The sequence below is a fragment of the Giraffa tippelskirchi genome, chromosome 6 (assembly GCF_054371585.1).
Source record: "Giraffa tippelskirchi isolate mGirTip1 chromosome 6, T2T-mGirTip1v1.2.pri, whole genome shotgun sequence".
In the NCBI taxonomy this organism is placed as follows: Eukaryota; Metazoa; Chordata; class Mammalia; order Artiodactyla; family Giraffidae; genus Giraffa; species Giraffa tippelskirchi.
The window spans coordinates 61,542,175-61,565,740 of NC_137280.1; the positions used below are offsets into that span (position 1 = coordinate 61,542,175).

The 23,566-nt window shown below is 33.1% G+C and overlaps 1 protein-coding gene across 1 annotated transcript in view; it reads right to left on the minus strand.

The window, feature by feature from the left end:
• Nucleotides 1-4,152: 4,152 nt before the first annotated feature.
• Nucleotides 4,153-23,566, minus strand: part of TMEM65 (transmembrane protein 65) — a 50,393-nt gene continuing 30,979 nt past the window's right edge. Inside the window, exons 2-7 of the mRNA XM_081498958.1 lie at nt 19,763-19,807; nt 16,409-16,476; nt 11,620-11,674; nt 10,689-10,731; nt 8,366-8,471; nt 4,153-6,824 (exon numbers count right to left, since the gene is read on the minus strand). Of these exons, the coding sequence (XP_081355084.1) occupies nt 6,723-6,824; nt 8,366-8,471; nt 10,689-10,731; nt 11,620-11,674; nt 16,409-16,476; nt 19,763-19,807 (419 nt within the window). The 3' untranslated portion in view covers nt 4,153-6,722. The remainder of the gene's footprint in view (nt 6,825-8,365; nt 8,472-10,688; nt 10,732-11,619; nt 11,675-16,408; nt 16,477-19,762; nt 19,808-23,566) is intronic.

Below are 23,566 nucleotides of genomic sequence, written 5' to 3' on the forward strand. Positions count from 1 at the left end.
ATTATTCGGATATTCTAAATGGCTTATCAATAGCTGTGGTTTGCTTTTGCTTGCTATGGAATCATTTTAAACACTTTGGGATCTTTTTCACGCTACCATGACAAAGATGGTGAAGAAAGGTGAGCGCCGAAGAATAGATGCTTTTGAACTGTGGTGTTAGAGAAGACTCTTGAGAGTCCTTTGGACTGCAAGAAGATCCAACCAGTCCATCCTAAAGGAGATCAGTCCTGGGTGTTCATTGGAAGGAGTGATGTTGAAGCTGAAACTCCAATACTTTGGCTACCTCATGCAAAGAGTTGACTCATTGGAAAAGACCCTAATTCTGGGAAGGATTGGGGGCAGGAGGAGAAGGGGACAACAGAGGATGAGATGGCTGGATGGCATCACCCACTCGATGGACATGGGTTTGGGTAGACTCCAGGAGTTGGTAATGGACAGGGAGGCCTGGCATGCTGCGATTCATGGGGTCGCAAAGAGTCAGACATGACTGAGCGACTGAACTGAACTGAATGACAAAGACAGATTTTCAATTTTAGTTTTTTCTCACTTTCCTTTTACTTCTCTCATCATCCACGAGAAACTCAGCACTTAAGACACAGTGTTCGAGGTCTGTGATGGTTGCAAAGGGGAATAAAAGATGAGTAAAATCCTACTTTCAAGGAACTCACAATATAACAGAAGGGATATGGGTACCAAAAAATATGCCCATGACAAAGCATAATCTGGAAGGATAGAGATGTTATTATAATGGCCTTCAATGAACAATGCTCCCCTGTGTCCATGCCCCTTTGCAATAGACCACTGTTGATCCTCCCCTCAGAAGGATGGAGTCAGTTTCTCCACTCCCTTGAATTTGGGCTGGTTTTGTAACTTGTCCTGACCAAGGGAAGATGGCAGAAGATACACTGTAGAAGGTCCAGAGTATAGGCATTGTGAGACCTCATGATTTCTACTTTTACTCTCTTGGAACCCAACTGCCATGCTAAGATTTGGTCATAGACTATGAAATGATGAGAGACCACATGGTGAGAGATCCTAGTCCTCCCTCTGTTTATGTCAAAACCATCTTAAACCCTCTAGCTTCTCCCAACTCACCAGTCGGACTAAAGTCACATGACTGAACCCAGGCAAAACCAGCAGACTAGTTACACAGCCAATCCACAGAAATGTGCTGAACAGCTTTCTTTGACACATCTATCTCTCTGAAACTCCATTTATATCTTGCATATGCATAAATATTTTATAAACAGTAAAGCACTATATAAATGTATAGCTCTCATATTATTATCAGATATCAAATCTTTACTGACTTTTACAGTTCTCACAGAAAATTTCTTTATCCTACAGTTTTTGAACATTTCCCTCATCTCCCCCCAAAGTAGTTTTTTTGAGTTTAACTCCTCAGTCATCATTCTCACAATTTACTCATCTAAACAAAAGGCTTGACTTGTAGTTGTGGAAAAATTATATAATCTATCCTATGCCTATTCCATCTTTTTAATCTTCAGAAGTCAACAAAAAATTTGCTTAAGTTTCTTTCATTCATAAACTCATCAATAGCATTAACCTATGTATGATGTTATAAAATTTCATACAAATACCAACACAAAACACCATGTGCTTCATACAGCTATCAGCATAAGATCATTAGATCCTGAAAGTTCTAAAGCTTCAACGTTAAAATGTTACAAGCTTCTGCTTTAATTACTACTTCAGTCGTAGCTTCCCCATGCTTCCAAGTCATTTCCCTTTACTGCTGTCAGTAAATATGCAGGGAGTATTAATCTTAATACTTAATATTCAGGCTTAATTCTGAAAACATGAATACTGCAAAACAAACAAGGAAATTTTTTACATGCAATCCAACTCTTGGGCATGTATCTGGAGAAAATCAATTATGAAAAGATACACGCAAACCCCAATGTTCACTGCAGCACTGTTTACACACCAAGACACAGAAGCAACCTAACTGCCCATCAACAGGGGAGCAGGTGAAGAAGATGTCGCACACATATACAATGGAGTACTACTCGGTCATATAAAAAGAGTGACGTAATGCCATTTGCAGTAACATGGATGGATCTAGAGATTATCACACTAAGTGAATTAAACAGAGAATGACAAATATCATATGATATTACTGATATGTGTAATCTAAAGGAAAAGATACAAATGAACTTAAATAGACCCACAGACACAGAAAACAAACTATGGTTACCAAAGCAGAAAGAGAACAGAGAGGGATAAATTAGGGATTTGAGGTTAACATAAACACATAAAACACATAAACACATAACATAAACACACCACTATATATAAAATACATAACCAACAAGGACCTACTGTACAGTACTATACTCAATATTTTATAATAAACTGTAAGGTGAGAGAATCTGAAAAAATATATACATATAAATATATATAACTCACTGCGCTGCACATCTGAAACTAACATAGTATTGTATATAACTACACCTCAATTTAAAAAAAAATAAAAAAATTGTATAATGCATTCCAAAGTGAAATATGAATATATTTCATATAGCAGAGATTCTCTAAACATCAACTTTCTAGAACCTAGCATAATACCTTCTCTTCCCTGATCCATGTTTTGTTTATTTCTTACTTCTTTCAGGTGCTCCCTAACCACTCTGTATAAAAACAACCCCCTACATATGACCACCGGTACTTTCTATCCTTCTTGTTTCATTTATTTCTAAAGAACTTATCACCACTTATTTAAGGGTACAATTGCTTTCCTGTATTCTTCTCCCTCACTTCCACTCCCCCACAGAATAAGCTTCCTAAGGATATATGGATGTTCTGGCTGTTCATTCAGAGACTTGAACAGTTCCTAGTACATAATATACACGTCAAAAACAAAAGATTTGTTAAGTGAACTTGGAGAGTTTTCTCTTAAGTTATAAGTGAGAATATAACTCTATAAATATACAGCCAAAAAGAAGACTGAGCAGAGAACAGACATTACAGAGTCCATGCAATTGCTGTCCCGACTGCATAGTAAGTAGTTAAGAACACAGACTTCATGCTTGGACAAAGCCAGACTTTAGTCCACTTATTAATAGGATGCCCTGTGCAAACTAACCTCTCCATGTCTCCAATTGCTCAACATGAAATAAGGATAATAACAGTACCAACTTAACATTGCTATTACAGAGATTAAGTGTGATAATGTGTGTAAAATACTACAGTACAAAGCAACCAGTAAGTGCTTAACAAAAGGGAACTAACATTATATTTACCATAATCATCACCGCCATCATCATCTCACTCAGGCTCCATAGCCTATTTTCTAATATTTCTCAGATAATTTATGGTAAAACTGACTATCAAGTTTCTAAGTCCACACAGCCAAAAAACAGCAAATTAGAGAGAGCAAGCAATTGCCAGAAGAGAGAGAGCAGCAAAAAATGGGGGGGAAATGAAAAAACTATAAAAACCAGATATATACCTAGTTTTCTGATTGTTTTTTCCACACACAAAAAAAGATGTTGTATTTTGTCAAATCACTTTTCTGCAAGAATGGAGATAATCATGTGGCATTTTCTGCTTCATTCTATTAATGCAGTGTGTTACAATGATTGACCCCCTTACCGTATCCTAGGTAAGATCCCAATTGGTCAAGAAAAAGATTATATTACATTTAATACACTCTTAAGAATGGCAAGAAACTGTAATTCTAAAACTTGGAAAATTTACTTCAAAATGGTTTGCACAAGCTTTTGGTATAAAAGATAAACTTTATTACCTTCAAAATTCATTTTCTGGAGAAAAGGAGTAAAGTAAATGACACATTCTTATATAGAAGGCTTGGATATCTCTGCTATAAATAAATAGCCATCTGTGTAATTTATGCCAATCTATCTGAAGTTTTTTTGACATCCTATTAAAGGTCAAATTATCTCAATATGGGATCATGATCATCCTGCTCTCATAATCTATAATGTTGTATCTCAAGTGTGGACTTCAGGGAAACGGTAAATAGTTCCATTTTACTGTCTCAGTGACACTGCTAGAACCCTGTAATAAATCTGCATTTATTTATACTATTTCCTTTAAGCTACAGAATAACCAGGATTTTCTGAGATTAGAAAGAAAATCAAATTTCAAAATCAAAACCACATTCCAAAATTTCTTAAAAGGTATTTTTCTTTGTTCAATTCCTTTGTAAAAACATTGGTCACCATTTAACATACAGTGGCAACAAAATGCACCCAATTTACATGCATAAATAAGTCAATAAATCATAATACACAGACAACATGATTTCAAATGAACAGTATTGACACACCTCACGTTGCATTTAACCATCTTTATAGTTGCTCCCAATAAAGAAATAGTTAATGTGAGAAATAAGAATTCCAGTTTCAACCTGAAATAACATTCTTCATGACAAGTAACATGAAACAATGATTATATGAAGTCATTATCTTAAAGGGAACCATTTTTCAGAAGTCACTGTGCAAAGCACCATACTAGAAAAAAATGTGTACCTTAGGTTAAGGACGAAAGGGCTCCATTCTTTTAAACTAATTACCTGAATTATGCAAATTTTATTATAACCATAAATTAAAGTACTTTTCAATATGAAGGTTGTATATTCCATATTTTGAAATCTTAAATAATTCTACATACAGATGCTCAGTTAAACTAAAAGATTCTGTAGGACTGGGTTATTTTCATGAGCAGAAAAAAAAAAAGAAAGTAAAATCAAAAGCCCTTTCTAAACTCACAGGCAAGGTTTCTGGATATAGGACTTAATAAAAAGAAAATTTAAGCACCACAATAACATGTTTTTAGAGAACAGAAAGGGCTGGCAATACAAGTTAGGCACAAAAACACTTAAACATTTACAAAAAAAAATTTTTTTAATAATCTAATCCTATCATCTGAAATAAAAAAAAAATTTTGGCTTCTGTGATGTTATGTGGAAGATACAAACCACAATTCTATTTAAAATGTTAAGTTTTATAATTTTAATCTGATCAAACAAAACTGTCACATTATTTGTACATAATAAGAATGCTATATATTTATTTTTATAGCATATGATCTATTTTCCCCTCAAAAATCTATGATTACAGGATAGCTCTAAAATAATTTTGAAGTAAACAGAAAAGAATTTATCACAAACTGTCTTGTGAGAGAAACCAGCTTCTCTGAAAATAAGAGTTCAAAGTAAATGTGCAAATAAAACTTTAAAATAAGGTAGCTGTAAATACAGCCATCTTTAAGTTTCCCTTCTTTTTCATCTAGTTAGCAAAGTAAATAGTTTCAGTGGCCCAAATAGTAATTTTAATTTGTTTTTCTCCTCTGTGATATATTTAAGTACTCTTACAATTAAGAGTAATTTTTTAGCCCATGTAACAGATCACATGCTAACAATCTTTACAGGTTCATAAAATTAAAATTTATGACTCACAAGTATAGATGTGAATTCTAGCTACGCTTAAGTCAGATACACAAGATTGGACATAAGGAACTTCAATCTAGAATATGATTTAAACGCCACAAAAAAAGAAAGGGAATGAAAAATGGGAGAAAGAATTTCTCCTCATATATCTTTCGATTACTAGGCTATATATATATATATATATATAGCAAAAAGTAAAATACAAAATATTTATTTTTCACCTCAAAAGAAGTTATCCAGAAATAAAATCTGCTAAAGAAGATATAACATTAGGATTCAAATTCATTTAACTCAGATAAGAAGAAGACATTTGGAGGGGAGGAGCATTCCCAAACAATATTATTTGTACTTATTAACCTTACAAACATCACCTCAACTTCACCAGTTATACCACAGACCTTCTTAACAGTTTCCATTTTATACTTCTGTGAAAAAAACTTTTTTAGCCTCATAACTTTCCAAGTGTCATGTGAAACCTTTTAGTTGACCTAAATCCCACAATCCCCATTAAAAACACTCTAATGACTTTCTTTCCCATAGGAGTCAAAAATCACTACGTAATTATTCAAAGTTAAGAAAATAAAAGTATAAAAACCAACTCAAAATAATGCACCTCTTAACATATATGTTCTTATGTAGTAGGGAGACTAAAAATAATTGTTCATCCTGATTAATCTCTGGCTCTTGAGACTAAGAGGTCAGAAAATTAAAATGAGTGACAAGTACTTAAAGAATGTTCATTTTGAATAGATGTGAGAGTTTTTAAAAAATGACTGAAACTATATGATTGTAAATGTTTACTGTGAAACAGTACAAAATTGATGTTGCCAAAAAGAGAGTAAAAAAGAAATATTCAACTGATATTAAACATCTTAAGTAATTTGGAAAAAATTTTAAGGTTGAATTTTAACTGTAGGGGACAACAACGACAGAAAATGCTTTCATGCATGTACACACAGTAAGTCACAAACAGACAAACCTCAAGTTAGCACGGTACATCAACGACTGATACTTAAATGGTATTTTGGTATATAAAGAAAAAGGAAAGGTAAAATGTTGACTGCCATTGATGGAAAAGCATTTTACCAATTTACACAAAATTTTTTTTTAAAAAAGATGTCCTAAGAAAACCAAGCCACAATAAGTTAGTGTTTTCCATAATACATGCTGAATTATTTGATCCCGTTATCTATACACTGTTACTGTCTTAATTCCTAAATGCTGTTGACAGCATATTTGATAACTGAGGTACATTAGTATACATCTTTTTAAAGGTATTCTATGTGAATTAATTTTTCTTTTCCAGTTTTTCATCATCTTCACCTCCTCCAAAGAAGATCAAAGGGAACATTCCTAGAATGCAGCCAATAGTCACCCCGACAGCTTTACCCTACGGAAACAAAAGAAAACATTTTTTCAAAGCTATTTTAAGTATCTATGATAAAAATTACTATATGCTTATAATTCAGCTGTTAACAATACTTCTTTTGATCATACTAACTTAAATTAAAAAATAATGTACCAAAAGGTTCTAGAACAAATAATATGTAAAGTTCAAGGCAACCAGGAAAAAAATTTAAAAATTTTTTCAAATTGCCATAAAAATAACATTAGAGAAGTATTCAAATAGAAAATGCCTTAAAAATGTACACATATTTTAAAGTCAGAAGATGGAAAGGAACGAAAAATCTCACCCAGTACTCTCAACATATTTGGATTTGTTGTCCTTTGTAAATATTCCTTTTCAGTATTTATCCCCATGTACTTTATCCCCATGTACATCTAATTATATATGTAGGTCTAATCATTATGTAAACATAACTTTGTTTGCTGCCTTCCTCTTGCCCCCTACCAGTCACACATGTTATAATAAACTCTTTTTCAAACTGTTTCATAAACTTAATACAAAAATTTCTAAATTCCACTGAATTGATGGGCCTATAATAAATGTAAAAGCTCTTCTTACCATTAAAAATCATTGCTAGTGTAAGTGATAGAACAGTAAACATTTCGGTGTATAGTTCTTCCTCAATGATTTATTTAAAAATCAAATAATATGAATATCTGTGCATAATTATACTGCTTTGCTGTCTATTCTAGACAAAACTGCAAATATTTGTGTATACCCACTGCAATATATTTATATGTCTACATACACACAATTTTTCTGTGACCTCACATATATTATGAAAAATGTATTTAATTTTCATAAATGATTTTTAAATGTTGCATTCCTATGATGACTATTAAGGTTAAAATACTTATCAATTAAGTTTTACATCTTCATATAGACATTTATTGAGAATCTACAAAGTACCAAACTCTATGGTAGGTACCAGGGAGACAGAGATTAGTCAGATGTGGTCCCTCTCTCTGCCAGGAACTTCCAGTTAGTTATCATCATACCTTTCTACTTGCTAATCAATATACCTACCTAATAAATATCTCATCAATCATTTAAAAATAAGCTTAGATCTAATATGCACCAAGAAATCTCCCCACTAAAAGAAATTTCTTTCTACAAAGAGTTAATTCTTCTCCTGGTGCTTTTGCTATATCCAGTGTACATTTCTATTACTGAATATGTCACACTAAATTATAATTTGTTTAATATGTCTGATTCTTTACCTAGACAATCCTCAAAAAGAACTATAGTTTATTACTCATTTTATGTCCTTCAGTCTCAGCACATAACTGATACTCCTCAACAGTAACTGAATCATATAAAGATTTTTTCAAAAATCAAGTATGCCTACAAAAAAAGTCAATGATTAGTTTTTCTGAAATCTACTAAGGTTTGGACAGTTTTTGTTAAAAACTCCACTCAAATCAATTTTAATCTCAAATTTCTCAAGTCAAGGGACTGAATTATATACAGTGTCTTGCTCTGGCTACCCAAATTCATTATCATAAACCACACAAAGTACTCACCAAATGTGAACTAACACGTGTTTGCCACATGTCAACTTGCTTTGGTGAGAGATCAGGAATTGATAAGCCTAACCTGGAAGCCAAAGCTTCAACGTAGCCTGCAAGTCTTTAAAAATACAAGAGGACACGTAAGTCAGAAAGAAAAACACCAATACAGTATATTGACACATATATATGGAATTTAGAAAGATGGTAACGATGACCCTATATGCAAGACAGCAAAAGAGACACAGATGTAAAGAACAGACTTTTGGACTCTGTGGTAGAAGGCGAGGGTGGGATGATTTGAGAGAATAGCATTGAAACATGCATAATATCTTATGTGAAATAGATTGCCAGTGCAGGTTTGATGTATGAGACAGCCCTGATGCTCAGGGCTGGTGCACTGGGATGACCCTGAGAGATGGGATGGGAAGGGAGGTAGGAGGGGGGTTCAGGATGGGGAACACATGTACACCCATGGCTGATTCATGTCAATGTATGGCAAAAACCACCACAATATTGTAAAGTAATTAGCCTTCAATTAAAATAAATAAATTTTTAAAAAATCCAAATTAAAAAAAAATACAAGAGGACAGAATATGTTTTTAAAGAGACACATACAAAAAACTATGTCCTCACATATGAAAAACTCATGACTATAACAAAGATAATTCTATATTTGTATACTCCAGAAATGGTATAAACATTCTTTTACGATTTTCATCTTTATTGTATATACATATATTTGGTTTAAAATTTTCCAGATTGACATATTTAATACACAGGTAAATTAACTGACTTAAGAGTAATTACTCTCTACCATTATTTTTAAAAGAACAATTCAAGGTATATAAAAATTTTACAATTATAATTACAATTAATGCATTTATTCCAAATTCAAAGCAAAGAACTTTAACATATAATTTAATAACTATCACGAGAAAAAAAATTTTCTTAAAATTTATCAGATTGACATACTAAGAAAAACAGCTATAATTTTCAGGGCAATTTCAAGTATTTTCTAAGTGGCCATTGCTTATTGGATACAATCTTACTTTAAGAACTGGAAGAAAGAAAAAAATTTGCCAATTAAATTATGTATACCATCAATTATAAGATGGATCCCAATATTAGGTATGTTAAGCTCTAAAAACCTATGCAACTAAGATTGATAAAGTGTGGTATTTACTACATAATGGTATTTTTTTAAGGCAGAGGAGAAATAGTTCTTAGATGGAAGAGTCCTAACAAATCTATAATATTATCATTATAAACCTTAATGCTGGAAACTGGGAAATGGAATGTCTAAGGGATAATATCACTGTAGGTTTACATCAGAAATTCCAGGAATACAAAATTTCTGCTTTGGCCCAGAACAAAGAAACTGTGTTTTGAACAGTAGCTATGGCCCCATACTCAAGCGCAGATATCTAATATACAGAGTTAGATCATGTATAAAGCTGCCTTTCCCTAGATTATAGGGCTAAATAGACTGCTCCTAGACCCAAATTCAAATCTCAAAACTTACCATCAAAATGAACCAAAAAAAGAGGAAGAAACAGAACCAACAACTGAGCAAGACAGAGTATGTTTATCACAATAATTAATGCCAACTCTGTCTAATTCATACTTCCTAGGCTTCCCCAAGCTCAGGAAGCAGCCCAGGCCATCTGCTGCTTAGAAGAGAAAATGTAAAAACAGAAAGAGAAAGCTGGCCTTTTCTGAGTAGGCGCCCTCAGTTTGTTTCATCATTCCTTCCTGCCACATGGAATAAAAAGAGCAAAAATTAGCCAAGTCCATGTATGCTTTGGCCATTACTCGCTTTGAAAATTCCTCTCTCTAGAAAACATGCCCAGTCAGTATCCTCACATTTGAGGCATATTTCTTACCTTTGGACTTAGTGGGAGGACAGCAGGGGTGGGGTGAGGGGGTGGAGGGAGTGAAATAATGATAGGGTTTCTTACTTTTAGTCCTGTCTTATCCTTAGAAATATTTATAAAATACATATAAACATTTCGGGAAATGAAAAATTCAACTCTGCTTACCTTACAGTAGTTTTAGAAAAAATTTTACACACATCAGAATTGCTTGAGAAGATTCTTAAACACAAATGTCAGGGCCCCATCCCCAGAGACACTAATTCTGCAAGACTGAGATGTGAGCTAGGCATCTATATTTGATGCACACCAAAGATTTAGTGCTGCTGATTTAGAAACACTAATTTTAAAAATTTAGTTCTAAAACACACATGCAAAAATAAATGTTCCTTTTCAAAAATCCTTCCCAATTAAAGGAGAATGGAGAATAGAGAGTAAGTATACATATGCACAAGTGAACCTACCCAAGACCAGCTAAATCTGACACAAGGTTTCCCAAAGCAGCAGCTAAAAAAATGAAAAATGGACAAGTGAATTACTACATAAAAGTCAGAAAAATCACTATAGTAGATCACTGTGTCATCAATAAAGCACTGGTCTGGAAGAGTTAGCACCTTTCTAAGCCACAATGACTATATCCAAAGTAACTCTGGATAGCTCTAAATTTGATAGCTCTGAATTTCAAGATCTCAAAATACAGATCTGAGATTATAGTCTTCTACCTCCATCAATTACCAGGTTTTTTCTGATGTGGCAGCCAGTTTCCATTTTGGTTTCAATATTAAAACACCTGCATAACATTCTGTAGTTCAACTTTCAGTCAATATTTAAGGGAATTTGGATATGTGAAAGTTAGAGTAAAGCTATATGTACAGCTATGACATTCAAGAAAATCAAGAAGAAATGTCTCTTTCATTACTCATCTACTTCACATGTTCCATAATAACACAACACAGAACTGTTCCCAAATTTCACCATCATGAAAAGTAGAGTGGTATTTGTGGGGAAAGGAGACAGAACCAAATCAGATTTTGATCCTGTGTTTCCTTCCTTGATTTTTCTTCCCAACTTAAAATAAATAATTTGACAGAGAAAATGGGCAGGAAGGTTTTAGGGTAACACTGAACTAAGAGAAAAAAAAAATTTTAAACAGTAAATATAGTAGATTATTGTTACTTATTAACTAACATAAAGTACCTAAACTTTCTCAGAAAAATGCATACTACATTTACAAAATTAAAAATTAAAGGATAGGATTAAGGAGATAAACTATTAATGACAGACATCTCAGTGAGTAAATTCATTCAAATGAGGTATCCTCTTCTATACTTAACCTACTAAAATGTTTCATAAATATATAGACAATAGAATAATAACACTACTATTATTAAGTACCTGCCATAGTTGAAATTCCCAAAATAATTCCAATAGACAACTCAATATGGGTTCCCTGAAAAACAATTGCAAAGAAATTAATCTTAAAAATTAAAACCGAAGTGACTATAAAATAGCAAAGCATTAATAAAAACAGATAAAACAATGCTATTACAGCAAAGTTACATATATAATATACATAAATATGCATATACTACAGCACTTATTTATTAAATATATGCATTCATGCAGAAATAACATCAATATTTTATTCATTACAATTAAGCCTTCATAAAAATAAAAAATAGCAACACACAGAGCAATACAATTCATCATTAATAATCTAGAATTTATATTTTCCTACTACGGAAAGGTGCTTTAATGCTTTTGAACACAAAGACAACCAACTCACCTAAATTTTAAATTCTGAATGATACAATTATATACTATTGGTATTTACCGTATAAAAGATTTAAAAGACTAGACCGGTTTCTAAGGACTCAAAAACTCAGACTTCAAAAATTATCCTTAAAACACTTAGTTCTTTAATCACTAGATAATGAGACTATATAATTCATTTATAAGCAACAATAGCATTTAATACGATAGAGATACAGCAAAAATGAGGCTCCACTGAATTTATTTATTGAGAGTTTAAGACTTTCTCTAAAGAAAAGAAGGGCTCATATTTTCACTTCTACTTTTAAAGATAAGGAACTGAAGATTAAACCATTCTGATGGGTTACTACATAGAATAAAGAAATCCTATAATTTATTGTGCTAATTCAGTTCTAACCCTTATGCAATGCTGCCAAAAATGGACTTAATTTTCAAGTTCTCTTAAATATTGATGTTTGAAAATTTCTAAAAAATTTTTTTAAATCTCAATGATACTTGTAGAGAAAAAAAAAACGCCTACAGATCTCAGTCTTTGTTGAGGAAAAACAAAAGAGAATGCCTTATCTGGTATACAGTAACACTACATTACTCAATTATTTATAAAACTGAAGAGAAGTTTAACTTCCTCAATTTTCCTTCCCCTAGGCCTTTTGATTCCACTCCTTTCAAATATAATTCCTGTAGAGTATGGACCAAACAGCCTGATGTAAAGGTCTCCCAGGCATTAAAGTTACAAGGTTGTAAAGGAATGCAAAGAAACAGATTTCTGAAGAAAAAGAAAACAGGCAAAAAGAAATACCTCTATACATGGATGCAAAAACCCTGGAGTATTAATATAGGCGAGAAGCACCCAACAGCTACAATGTATAAAAAATAAATACAGCATCTTTAACAGCAATGAATCACTGGAAATTACCTAAAATGAATCTGTCTGCCAACACATGTATTTATAAAGCATTTACATGCTTAAACACTTGGCTGAATTTAAGAAACCTGAAGATGCTTCTAATAGTATGAAAAGCTTCATGTAAAGTCAAAGTTGGTTGGAAGGCAATGAAATCTCCACTCTTTTCCTTTTTCCCATAATAACATCAAATTTCATGTTAACAGGTAGGGTAGAAATTATAAATAAACCTAGTACTAGTTGTCTTAAAGTTGTACTTGGTTCATCACCAAGTACATCTTATTCATCTATTTTAGAATTCTAATCAATTCTATCCTAATTAAATTGTAAGAAAAAGAATTCCCCCCCCACTAAAATATAGTTATAAAAAGCAATCCAACAACACAAAAATAAAAAACTATGAAATCAAAAGGTTAGCATGAACAGCAGCCACGAACAAAGGTCAAATCTACTATGAGAAGTTATATAGGAATTTGTTTACATGATTGCAATTAGGGTAGCCTACCCTAACAGGAAAAACATCAAATGGCACAATACAAAAAAAAGAATCAGTTAAAAATTAAACATTAAAAAGAATGTTTTCTTAACTTACTATCTTCAAACAGTCATAGCTATCCTACAATGGCAATTAGTGTTTAACAAAAAAAGGTGAAAAACATTTCTAAGATAACAATGTTCACTTATTTGCCTTTTCATAGATTCTATAGTTATATTATTTATGGATTTTTAGTCTTAGCAGTCTATTAAAAAAGTTTCTTTGGAAAATTTAACTGTTTCTGAATTATTCTGCAATTATCACAGGATATTTTTGCCACACCTCTTAATCAGTTTTAAGCCAGTAGTTTAAATACTTATTTCAGTACCATATAAATAAAAAACTGGTGATGTCTGTGAAACGGGATTTCAACATAAACCAGAAAAACAAATTTTACTGAGTTAGAGTCGATCATTTCAGGCCGAGAAAAACAGTCCACTCTAGTCACACTAATAATGAGACACAGGCCTGAGTAACACAAAACAGGAACAACATTACAATAATTTGACTTTAGAATGTGGGTGTGGTTGTTCTGTCTTAATTGGTATCTGTATTTAAACACAGATATCTGTTTCTTGGGGCTTCCCTGGTAGCTCAGCTGGTAAAAAAATCTGCCTGCAATGTGGGAGACTCCAGTTCAATTCCTGGGTTGGGAAGATCCCCCAGAGAAGGGATAGGCTACCCACTCCAGTATTCTTGGGCTTCCCTGGTGGTTCAAATGGTAAAGAATCTACCTGCATTGAGGGAGACTAGGGTTCAATGTGTGTGTTGGGAAGATCCCCTGGAGGAGGGCATGTTAACCCACTCCAGTATTCTTGCCTGGAGAATCCTCATGAACAGAGGAGCCTGGCGGGCTGCAGTCCATGGGGTCACAGAGTCGGGCACAAATGAGCGACTAAGCACAGCACATCTGTTACTTGAGATATTTATTTCAAAGAAATAGTAAGACCATACTGAAAGCTGATGAAAGTGAAAGTCACTCAGTCGTGTCTGACTGTTTGCGACCCCATGGACTATACAGTCCATGGAATTCTCCAGGCCAGAATACTGGAGTGGGTAGCCATTCCCTTCTCCAGGGGATCTTGCCCACCCAGGAATCGAACTGGGATCTCCTGCATTGCAGCTGGTTTCTTTACCAGCTGAGCTAGCAGGGAAGCCCCAAGACCATACTGTGAAGGTCTTATTCAGGATCTAAGAAACTATCCAGTTTCCCTATTCTGCTCCCTCTTCGAAATCTCCCTGCCTCTCTCTTTAAGCCAAATATATCATCTCAACACTTCCCTTTAGCAAGGATAGTCTTTCATCATTTGAATATCTAAGGTTTGCTCAACTGAGGCCAAAAAAAAAAAAATGAGTATTAAGATGGTAGAGTGGGGGGATACCTGCTATCAATACAGAATTAAAATCCTGAGTGTAAAATTGTCACAAAGAAGCTTTAATCCAATCTATTCAGGAACATACCAAGTCTTAAATGACAGTTTATAATTTAATCATAGTGGGTTTTTCTATAAATAGTAAATAAAAGTACATTTTATTTACATTAACAATTTAAATAATCTAACCAACTCAAGGCTTACTAAAGGCTTACTTATTTCAGAAAAAGAAGTATGGCATGGTTGAATAAGTTTCTTTTATTCACAGATATATAAATTAATCAACTTGATTCTTATATACATATTAGGAAAATATCATTATCAGCCAAAAAGCTAGCATTTTGAAATTATATTTTAGATGCTCTTACCAGACTACTCTGCTCAAGAATTATCCATCCAATGGGTGCTTATCACTTTCAAATTATGTGCATGCTACAGTATCTTCTATGACTATTTACCAAGCGAGATACCTTCCTGATGTGTAAACCTTGTGTTTCCTCAACCAGCTGAATGGCTAGAATTTCTGGATATCTGATCCCCATCAATCTGGACATAAAGTAAGACTATACAGCAAAGAAAACCATTCTTGAACGAACCAATTTTAGATAGTCTTCAAGCAAATTTTATAATCTATACAATGTAAACTATACTTTCATCCCTATTTTAAAACCAAATATTCTACTTCTACCCACATATAGTACATGTGACCGTCAAAACACTGAAACAAAAAACAAAACCAACAACAACAAATAATAAAAAACAAAACCCTGGCATCTCTCAACTATTTTTTCCTCATATTCAATAATCCTAAAATTATTCCTTTTTCTTTTTTTAGCAGTTTCCTACACAATATCTAGAATTTTTAGACTTTTTAAAACTTCGAGTCAGTGAGGAGAATTGGATACAGCACTAGGCAGTTTCAGTAGACCTGCATTTTCCTTGTGGACTAATGATGGACGTGTATTTTCATCATGACTTTATAATGTAGACCCAAAATTGGTATCTATTGACAAAAGATGTCATAGAAGAGTAAGAAAGGTCAATTGACCATTCCTAAGATTAAACAATACCTTTAAGAAACAACCTTAAATGAAAATGACTTCAGGAAAAGAGAATTTTTAACACTGTGATAGAACAAAGACTGAAGGGCTTATCATTTACAGTATTCTGAATTGAAACTTAAATCATCTTTGAGTTAAATGGATAGACTGAATATCAAAACACTCTTGTAAATATTTTTGTATGGGAAAACTGGACAAGGAACTAATTAATAACATACACATATGAGAACTGCTGATAAAATTAAAGAACATTAGAAAATTTTACAAACGTTTTTCTTTAATAAGAATGTTGAAACTAGAACAGAATAATATAGACTCAATAAATATGTTTATTATTGTCAATGCTTTACCAAAAGTCTTGATGATTAATAGATATAATGCCTTAAAATTGAGCTAGTCTAATTAACATGAAATACAGCTAAAAACAGTCTTATTCATTAGGTTAATTAAAGCTTTAAAACTATAATATATAAATTATTAGGAAAATTTAGACCACATTTCTTTATTAATTCAAAATAGAAGGGTTGAAAGAACTTACTGCAACAATCATAATTGCATTATCCAAAAAGCCAAACCCTATGAAAGGTATCGCATTGTGGATGAATACTGAAAAACATCAAAAACAGAAAAATATATTTTAAGATTTCTATAATTTTAAAATGACAAAAACAGGTCATATGATTAAAGTTTCGTAAGTAGATATGATTTAAGTTTTGGAATTTGCTTTCCATTCCCCACAGCCAAAAGATTCTGCTTCTGCTATGTTTATATACTTGGTAGAAGCTATAATGGGGAAAAAACAAAATAAAAAACACATAACATGTAAAATTAATTGTGTTAGGCTTTTGTGTTTTCTCACTGGCAACACATACACACACGTACAAATTACATACAGTTACTGATAGAACAAATAAATAAATAAATATTATGAGTACCATATTTTACCTGTTAAATAACTATTGACATCAATCTTTTTCTCTCTTAGACCTAAAGACTGATACCATAAAATTGATCTCCATATTAGAAATAATAAAAAATGTTTGAATCAAATTTCAGGGAAGTTATCTGGTCACATTTACTTATCAAACGATTTTTTAAACACTGTTAGGAAAATGTGATTATGTCATTTCTATTAGACGTCTGGATTCAAAGTCCTCTTTCCTTCTTCAACACATCAGTATCCCTGACTGCTTTCACAAACTAAAACAAACAATATTTGATTTAAATAAAAATGTAACTTGGCCTCTTCCTACCAAAAGTACACCATACCTTATCTACCAAGTACATAATCTGGATGACCTGAGAAAACAGAAATGTAACTAGGAAGAGCTAATATCTATTTTAAAAATATATTTAGCTTCATCTTTTTTTCCTATTTGCATCTTCAGCACATTACAGAATGCCTAGTGCATAGTAGATGCTCAACAAACATTAGTTAATTAAGTTGAGGACATCTACCTTGGAAAGGAAGAAAATTCCAGACTAAGACAATTGAAGGAAGACTGCGAAACAGATTAAAAGCTGAGCATAGTTAAGACTTTATTCTAATTAATCTATAAATCTGCCAAGGTATAGTCAACATCCGTTACTCCAACTGAGGACATTTAAAAATAGGCATCAAAGCATTCAGTTTTATACCACATCCAAAAAATAGTCCCTTAAACCAAGTGGTTAGTTGTGTGTTTAGTGTTCAGTGACTTTACATCTTTTTTCTTTTAATGCAGTTAAGTCCACAGAAAGTACAATTAAAATATAATCCAGAAGTTATGAAAACTTGATACTACTATGGTGAGTTCTGCACCAATAAGGGAAGGCTAATAAACAGTAAAACAAGAAATATTTCTACCCACAAGCACTATCAAAGACTAAGAATCAAGTTGGAAAATGGTATATATTCTAGGTCATTTCAGAGTTCTTACCACATAAGAATGTCCCAGGTAAAAAGCAGCATCTTTTTAATTATAAAGTATATTGTTTTAAAAGATAATAAAAAATGAAATGACATTAATGAAATAGAGTTTCTTCATTAAAGGGCTGTCTTAATTCTTCAACTTTTTGCCTAGGTCCAGGTGCTTAACGACCAGACATTCAAAATTTTATAATAATCAGCTTCTAAAATACATACAGAATTTCAAAAAATACTACAAATTGGTAAGTCAAAGGAGTATAGTGAAATTCTAATAGTTCACTATATGAAACATTTACAGTGAAGAGAGAGCTACTACTTAGATATATATATTTGGAGAGAAGACTCCCAAACGCCTTCTCAATCATCTCTGAAAAGTAAATATGGTAAAATATGAAACTTTTGGAATTACTAAACATTTTGGGGTTAATCTCATGGCATCTCTAAGACTAGCTAGTTATAAACATCTTAAAATTAGGTGTCAAGGTTACTAAACTAAGATTAAGCTAACAGTTGTCTTAATAGAAACTTGGTCAGTAAAACCAAAGCATGTTGCTACATTGCTATAATAATTACCTGCAACTGTAAAATGTATCATGTTTTGATGTTTAGATGTAAATAAATGTGTTCTATAAATAAAAATTTATTTTCAACCCAAAGGAATAATATAAATTTCAAAAAATTACATAACATGTACTGGACACTCCACTGGGCACTTGAGATACAGAGATAGTTGATCCCAGTCCTCAAGAAGTCTGGGAATGATAACAGAGCCATATATAGTTAACTTCAATATGACCCCCTAAATGGTGATACCATTATACAGTGCTATGGATATAGAGTATATGAATCCAGCCTAGAAGTATAAGAAAAGATTACCAGGGAAAGAAAAATCTTACAGAATTCTTAAATTGTTTTGATATCTGGGAAAAGCTACTGATTTCTAAGACAAATTATATTCTACCTCTGAGAGAAAAAAAGGAACTAGCTACTAAATTTTAATTATATGTCTACTCTCCAGGATGTAATGCTGCTAAGTCACTTCAGTCGTGTCTGACTCTGTGCGACCCCATAGACGGCAGTCCACCAGGCTCCCTCGTCCCTGGGATTCTCCAGGCAAGAATACTGGAGTGGGTTGCCATTTCCTTCTCCAGTGCATGAAAGGGAAAAGTGAAAGTGAAGTCGCTCAGTCGTGTCCGACTCTCAGCCACCCCATGGACTGTAGCCTACCAGGCTCCTCCGTCCATGGGATTTTCCAGGCAAGAGTACTGGAGTGGGGTGCCATTGCCTTCTCCGCTCCAGGATGTAATGACAGCCTACCAATTTGTGATTTCTTCAGTTTCCTCTGGAAAATATTATTCTATAACTCAGTAGTTATTAGCAAACCATATCTAATATTTAGCTTTACCTTATAACCAATTCAAATTCACTGCACTGTTAAATAATTCTCTTCTTCCATTGTCTTTATAATAAGACCCTAAACTGTTTTACATTAGTTTGGTGTTAGCCCTTGAACAGTTATTCCAATCATAATACAGTAAAGAAAGCAGACCAGCAGCATTATAAGGTTCTTCTTTGGGGTGGCTTAAAATGAACTTTACTTTCTTCATTATTAGAACAAGTCAGAGCATTTTCTCCACCAAAGAAAATAGCCTAGAAATTCTAGTTCTGAAATAACCCAACTTAAATCCAAACTAAAGTAAACAAATCCTTTTTCCCAGGAACTAAGAAAACCTCTACTATAATTCTATCTCTAGATGGTAACAATATTTAAACACTAACAGACATGGTTAACAATCTTAGAAATTCCATTATATTATAATATGTTTTAAACCAAGTTTACAAACCTTTTGCTTTAGCATAATAAATAGGATAATCTATTCTATCTGGAATGAATTAATTTATTGACTCTTCTGTACTATTAATGAATAACATAGCTATTTCAAGTCCAAAAGACAGATGCACAAATAATTATAGAACCATTACCATATCTCAGCTGTCCTGGGGTTGGCGGTTGAGCTTCCAACTTTTCTGAAGGGGAAAGAGAGGGTGTGGTCAAGAATTAGTTACTATAGCATGATTTCTTTTTTATTACAATGAAGAAAACACTAGCAGAATTACAAAATGAGAGAACAGCAGAGTTTATTCATAAATTATCTTTAGGTGAATGAACCAAAGTTATCCATACAGGAAATATTTCTTGGTATAGATTAAATTACAAGGCTAGAAAAACAAATTGAGCTTTAGTTACAGGCCTACTATGACCCTATATCCCTGGGCAAATCACTTGTTTTTGGTGTTTTGTAAGTAAGTCCTTGTATCTCTATAATGAGACTAATTAATATCCCTTGATAATATACTGAATACTTTGAGTTTTGAAAGCTATACTACTGGATAATAAAGAACATTTACACAACAAAATGACCCCAGAGAGTACAGTGTGATTCACCAAATAGCAACATTACTTATATGTCATATAAACACAGAAAGTTTTCTCAAGTATATTATATCAAAGTATATTCAAGTGCCATCATTAAATCTAAAAATTAACAATTACAAAAACACTACCTATGTAATATCATAACAATAACCAACTCATCATTTGTATAAGAGTAAATTACAGTAAAATGGCAGAGAATTCCACCTTCTTTATCCTCTTTCAATCCAACAGAATTAACTGATATACTACTATACAAAAGAACCCAAACCATGGGTTGCTCTGCAATAAAGATCTAGTATAACCAAAGTGTCCAAAGAAATACATTATAAACTGGATATATATTTTCTAAAATATTTATTTATAATCTATGACAACATAAGAACTGAAGAGATTAGTTTTTAAAAAGTGAAAAGCCAATGAATCTCCATCAATAAGCTACATAAAAAGGAGTATGACATATTTGTAAATGTTATTTTACTAAAAAAGCATATAGTATCATAATGACTTTATAATAAGAAATGTGCTAAAACCTAGAGTTTAGGCAATTATTGGATTATTAAGAAAGTTCTAAGAATGCAAGTTTAAGTTTTGTTTTTCCTTTTATAGGACAGTAAAGAAATGAAGATATCCTAAAACTTTGCAGTATTTTATATCTGCTTAGAATATAATCTCTATTCTTTGACCAGTACTATTACCTCAAAATCTACTTTGAAAGCATGCAATAGTTTTCCAAATTTTTAACAAGGAATATAAGATACCACTGTACTCCACAGAGTTTTCTGGTGAAGTAAACATGCAAAAGTGGTTACATACCAGAACTATTTCCTAGTTGCATTACTCTCATCATCACTACAGTTCTGACACTGTGAGGAGAAGTCCTTGTCAGTTGACTGGAACATCTTGAAATACCTAAAAATTCAACAAGCAGGACCTTCCCAATGTAATGGGAATATATAGAGTCCTTGCTTTTACTTCTTCAAATTCTCTACATACTGAGCAAAGTATTTTAAAATACTTTACAACTCCTACGATGAAAGGATAAAAGCTAGGCAAATGTATAATGTGTAAAAGTAATGAGGGGGAAAAATCAAATAATGTAAGCAATATTTCTAATCTAAGTACATACAAGGATTAAGAAATTAAAAGGTAATGAAAAATAACTCTTTAAAAGAGAGAGAAAAAGAAAATAATACAAAGTAAAGGAGACACAGCAGGGAGGAAAACCACTGGCACAGAGGTTAAAGCAAAATCAAAGCATAGAGTTTTGCCTCCTGCATTATAAAGAACCCAAGGAGTAATAAGAGGAAACAGGAAAGGAACATTTCCTAGAAAGTGGAAATTTTATTGGAAAGTATCCATCAAAAATTGTGACTCATAAACTGACCATTGTGAGGATTCTGACACTATATCTTCTTTATTACATTAACAGAAAGAAGACAAATATATATCAGAAGTGAAAAAAACATTAGCTGTATAACACACAATAAAACTCAATCTTTGAAATAAGCCCAAGGTTTCAGCAGTCTGTACCAATTTTAAAATGTGAGGGGAGCTAATATAATCCCCTCGAAAATGATCAGAGTAAATCCCAAAGCTTTATATCCCTACATACATATCTTAACCTTATATTTTTTCTTCTGACAGACGGTAAACTATGTACACTTGCATGGAAATGTACTCCAATCTAATGTTTTATTAAGCAGACTGGAGTTAGAGAAACTAGTTCTTTCTGTTTCAGTGTGCATGTGCACTACATGCATCATAATTTCTTTTTTTAAATATTTTAAAATAAGAAGACTATTAAGATTGTACATTGATCTAGTCCCTAAGTCGTATCTGCCAGGTCCTCTGTCCATGGGATTCTCCAGGCAAGAATACTGGAGTGGGTTGCCATTTCCTTCTACAAAGATTGTACATTACCACACCATATTTTCCAACCATTTTTAGCTTAAAAAGTCCTGGTTCTACTTCCAATACAGGCTGAATTATCTTCTATCAGACCAATCCTATATAGAACAACTATAACTATAAATAAATGTTTGAGAGCCCTGGAAAATCACCAAAAAACAGGTTGATTGTGGAGCGGAATCAACAATTACAAGGAAGACTGGAACTAAGTGAGTTACCCATTTCATGAAGCTTTTGGCCTAATTCAGCTCTTAAAAAAAAAACAGACCTTCAGTCTTTCTGGCCTAAAAAGCAGTGGGCAAGGTGCAAGGTAACCAAAGCCACTGCAAAGTGAGAGAAAAGAGCAGAATCAGAAAGGAGGAGCCTTAAATTCTGATACACATTCGGTTCAAACATATGGCTTCTGTGTGAACCACGCCTGTGCAGGGAAAACCACAAAAATCCCACCTTAAGGTAAAATAGAGAGAAAATAAAAAGAATGAAGAGCATCAGGAATGGTAAATACTGAGTAAATATAAGACTACTTTCTCCCTAGTAATTTAAATAAACTTGATTGTCCAAAAATTGCAACACTGCCATGCGGCGTTCATAATGTATGTAGATATAATACATTTGACATCAGAGCATAAAGGATGAAGGAGGTCACAAATGGACCGATTTGGAAATATGGTTGCAATATTTCCACAATGTATGTGATGTGGTACAAGGTTCTAAGTAGAATTAGCTCTAAGCAGTCTGCAGAGTTAAAGGATGCCTATTTGCAATTCCTAGAGCAATCATACATACAGACAAAATGCATTAAGGACACAGTTAAAAAGCTAAATAAATAATGTGAAAGGGATTGCAAAAAATATTAAGTCAAAATAACACAGGAAATGAGAACAGAAGAAAAAAAAGAAGCACAAGCAGAAACCAAACAGTGAAATAGTAAACCTACATCCAACTATATCAATAATTACTTTTGATGTTAAAGGATTAAACAATCCAATTAAAAGGCAGAGGTTGTTAAAACGGATAAAAAGGCAAGACCCAACTATATGATATCTGCAAGAATTACACTTTAATAGATTAAAAGTAAATAAATGGCACAAGACATATTATACAAATAGTAAGCTTATACTTCTGCTGCAGTGCTGTGCTTAGTTGCTCAGTCATGTCTGACTCTTTGTGACCCCATGGACTGTGGCTCGCCAGGCTCCTCTGTCTATGGGATTTCCCAGGCAAGAATACTGGAGTGATTGCCATATCCTCCTCCAGGAGATCTTCCTGACCCAGCGATCAAACCTGCATCTCTTGTGTCTCCTGCATTCGCAGGTAGATTCTTTACCACCTGGGAAGCCCCTAAGGCTGGAGTTGTTGTTCAGTTGCTAAGTCGTGTCCGACTCTTTGCACCCCATGAACTGCAGCACACCAGGTTTCCCTGTCCTTTACTATCTCCCGGA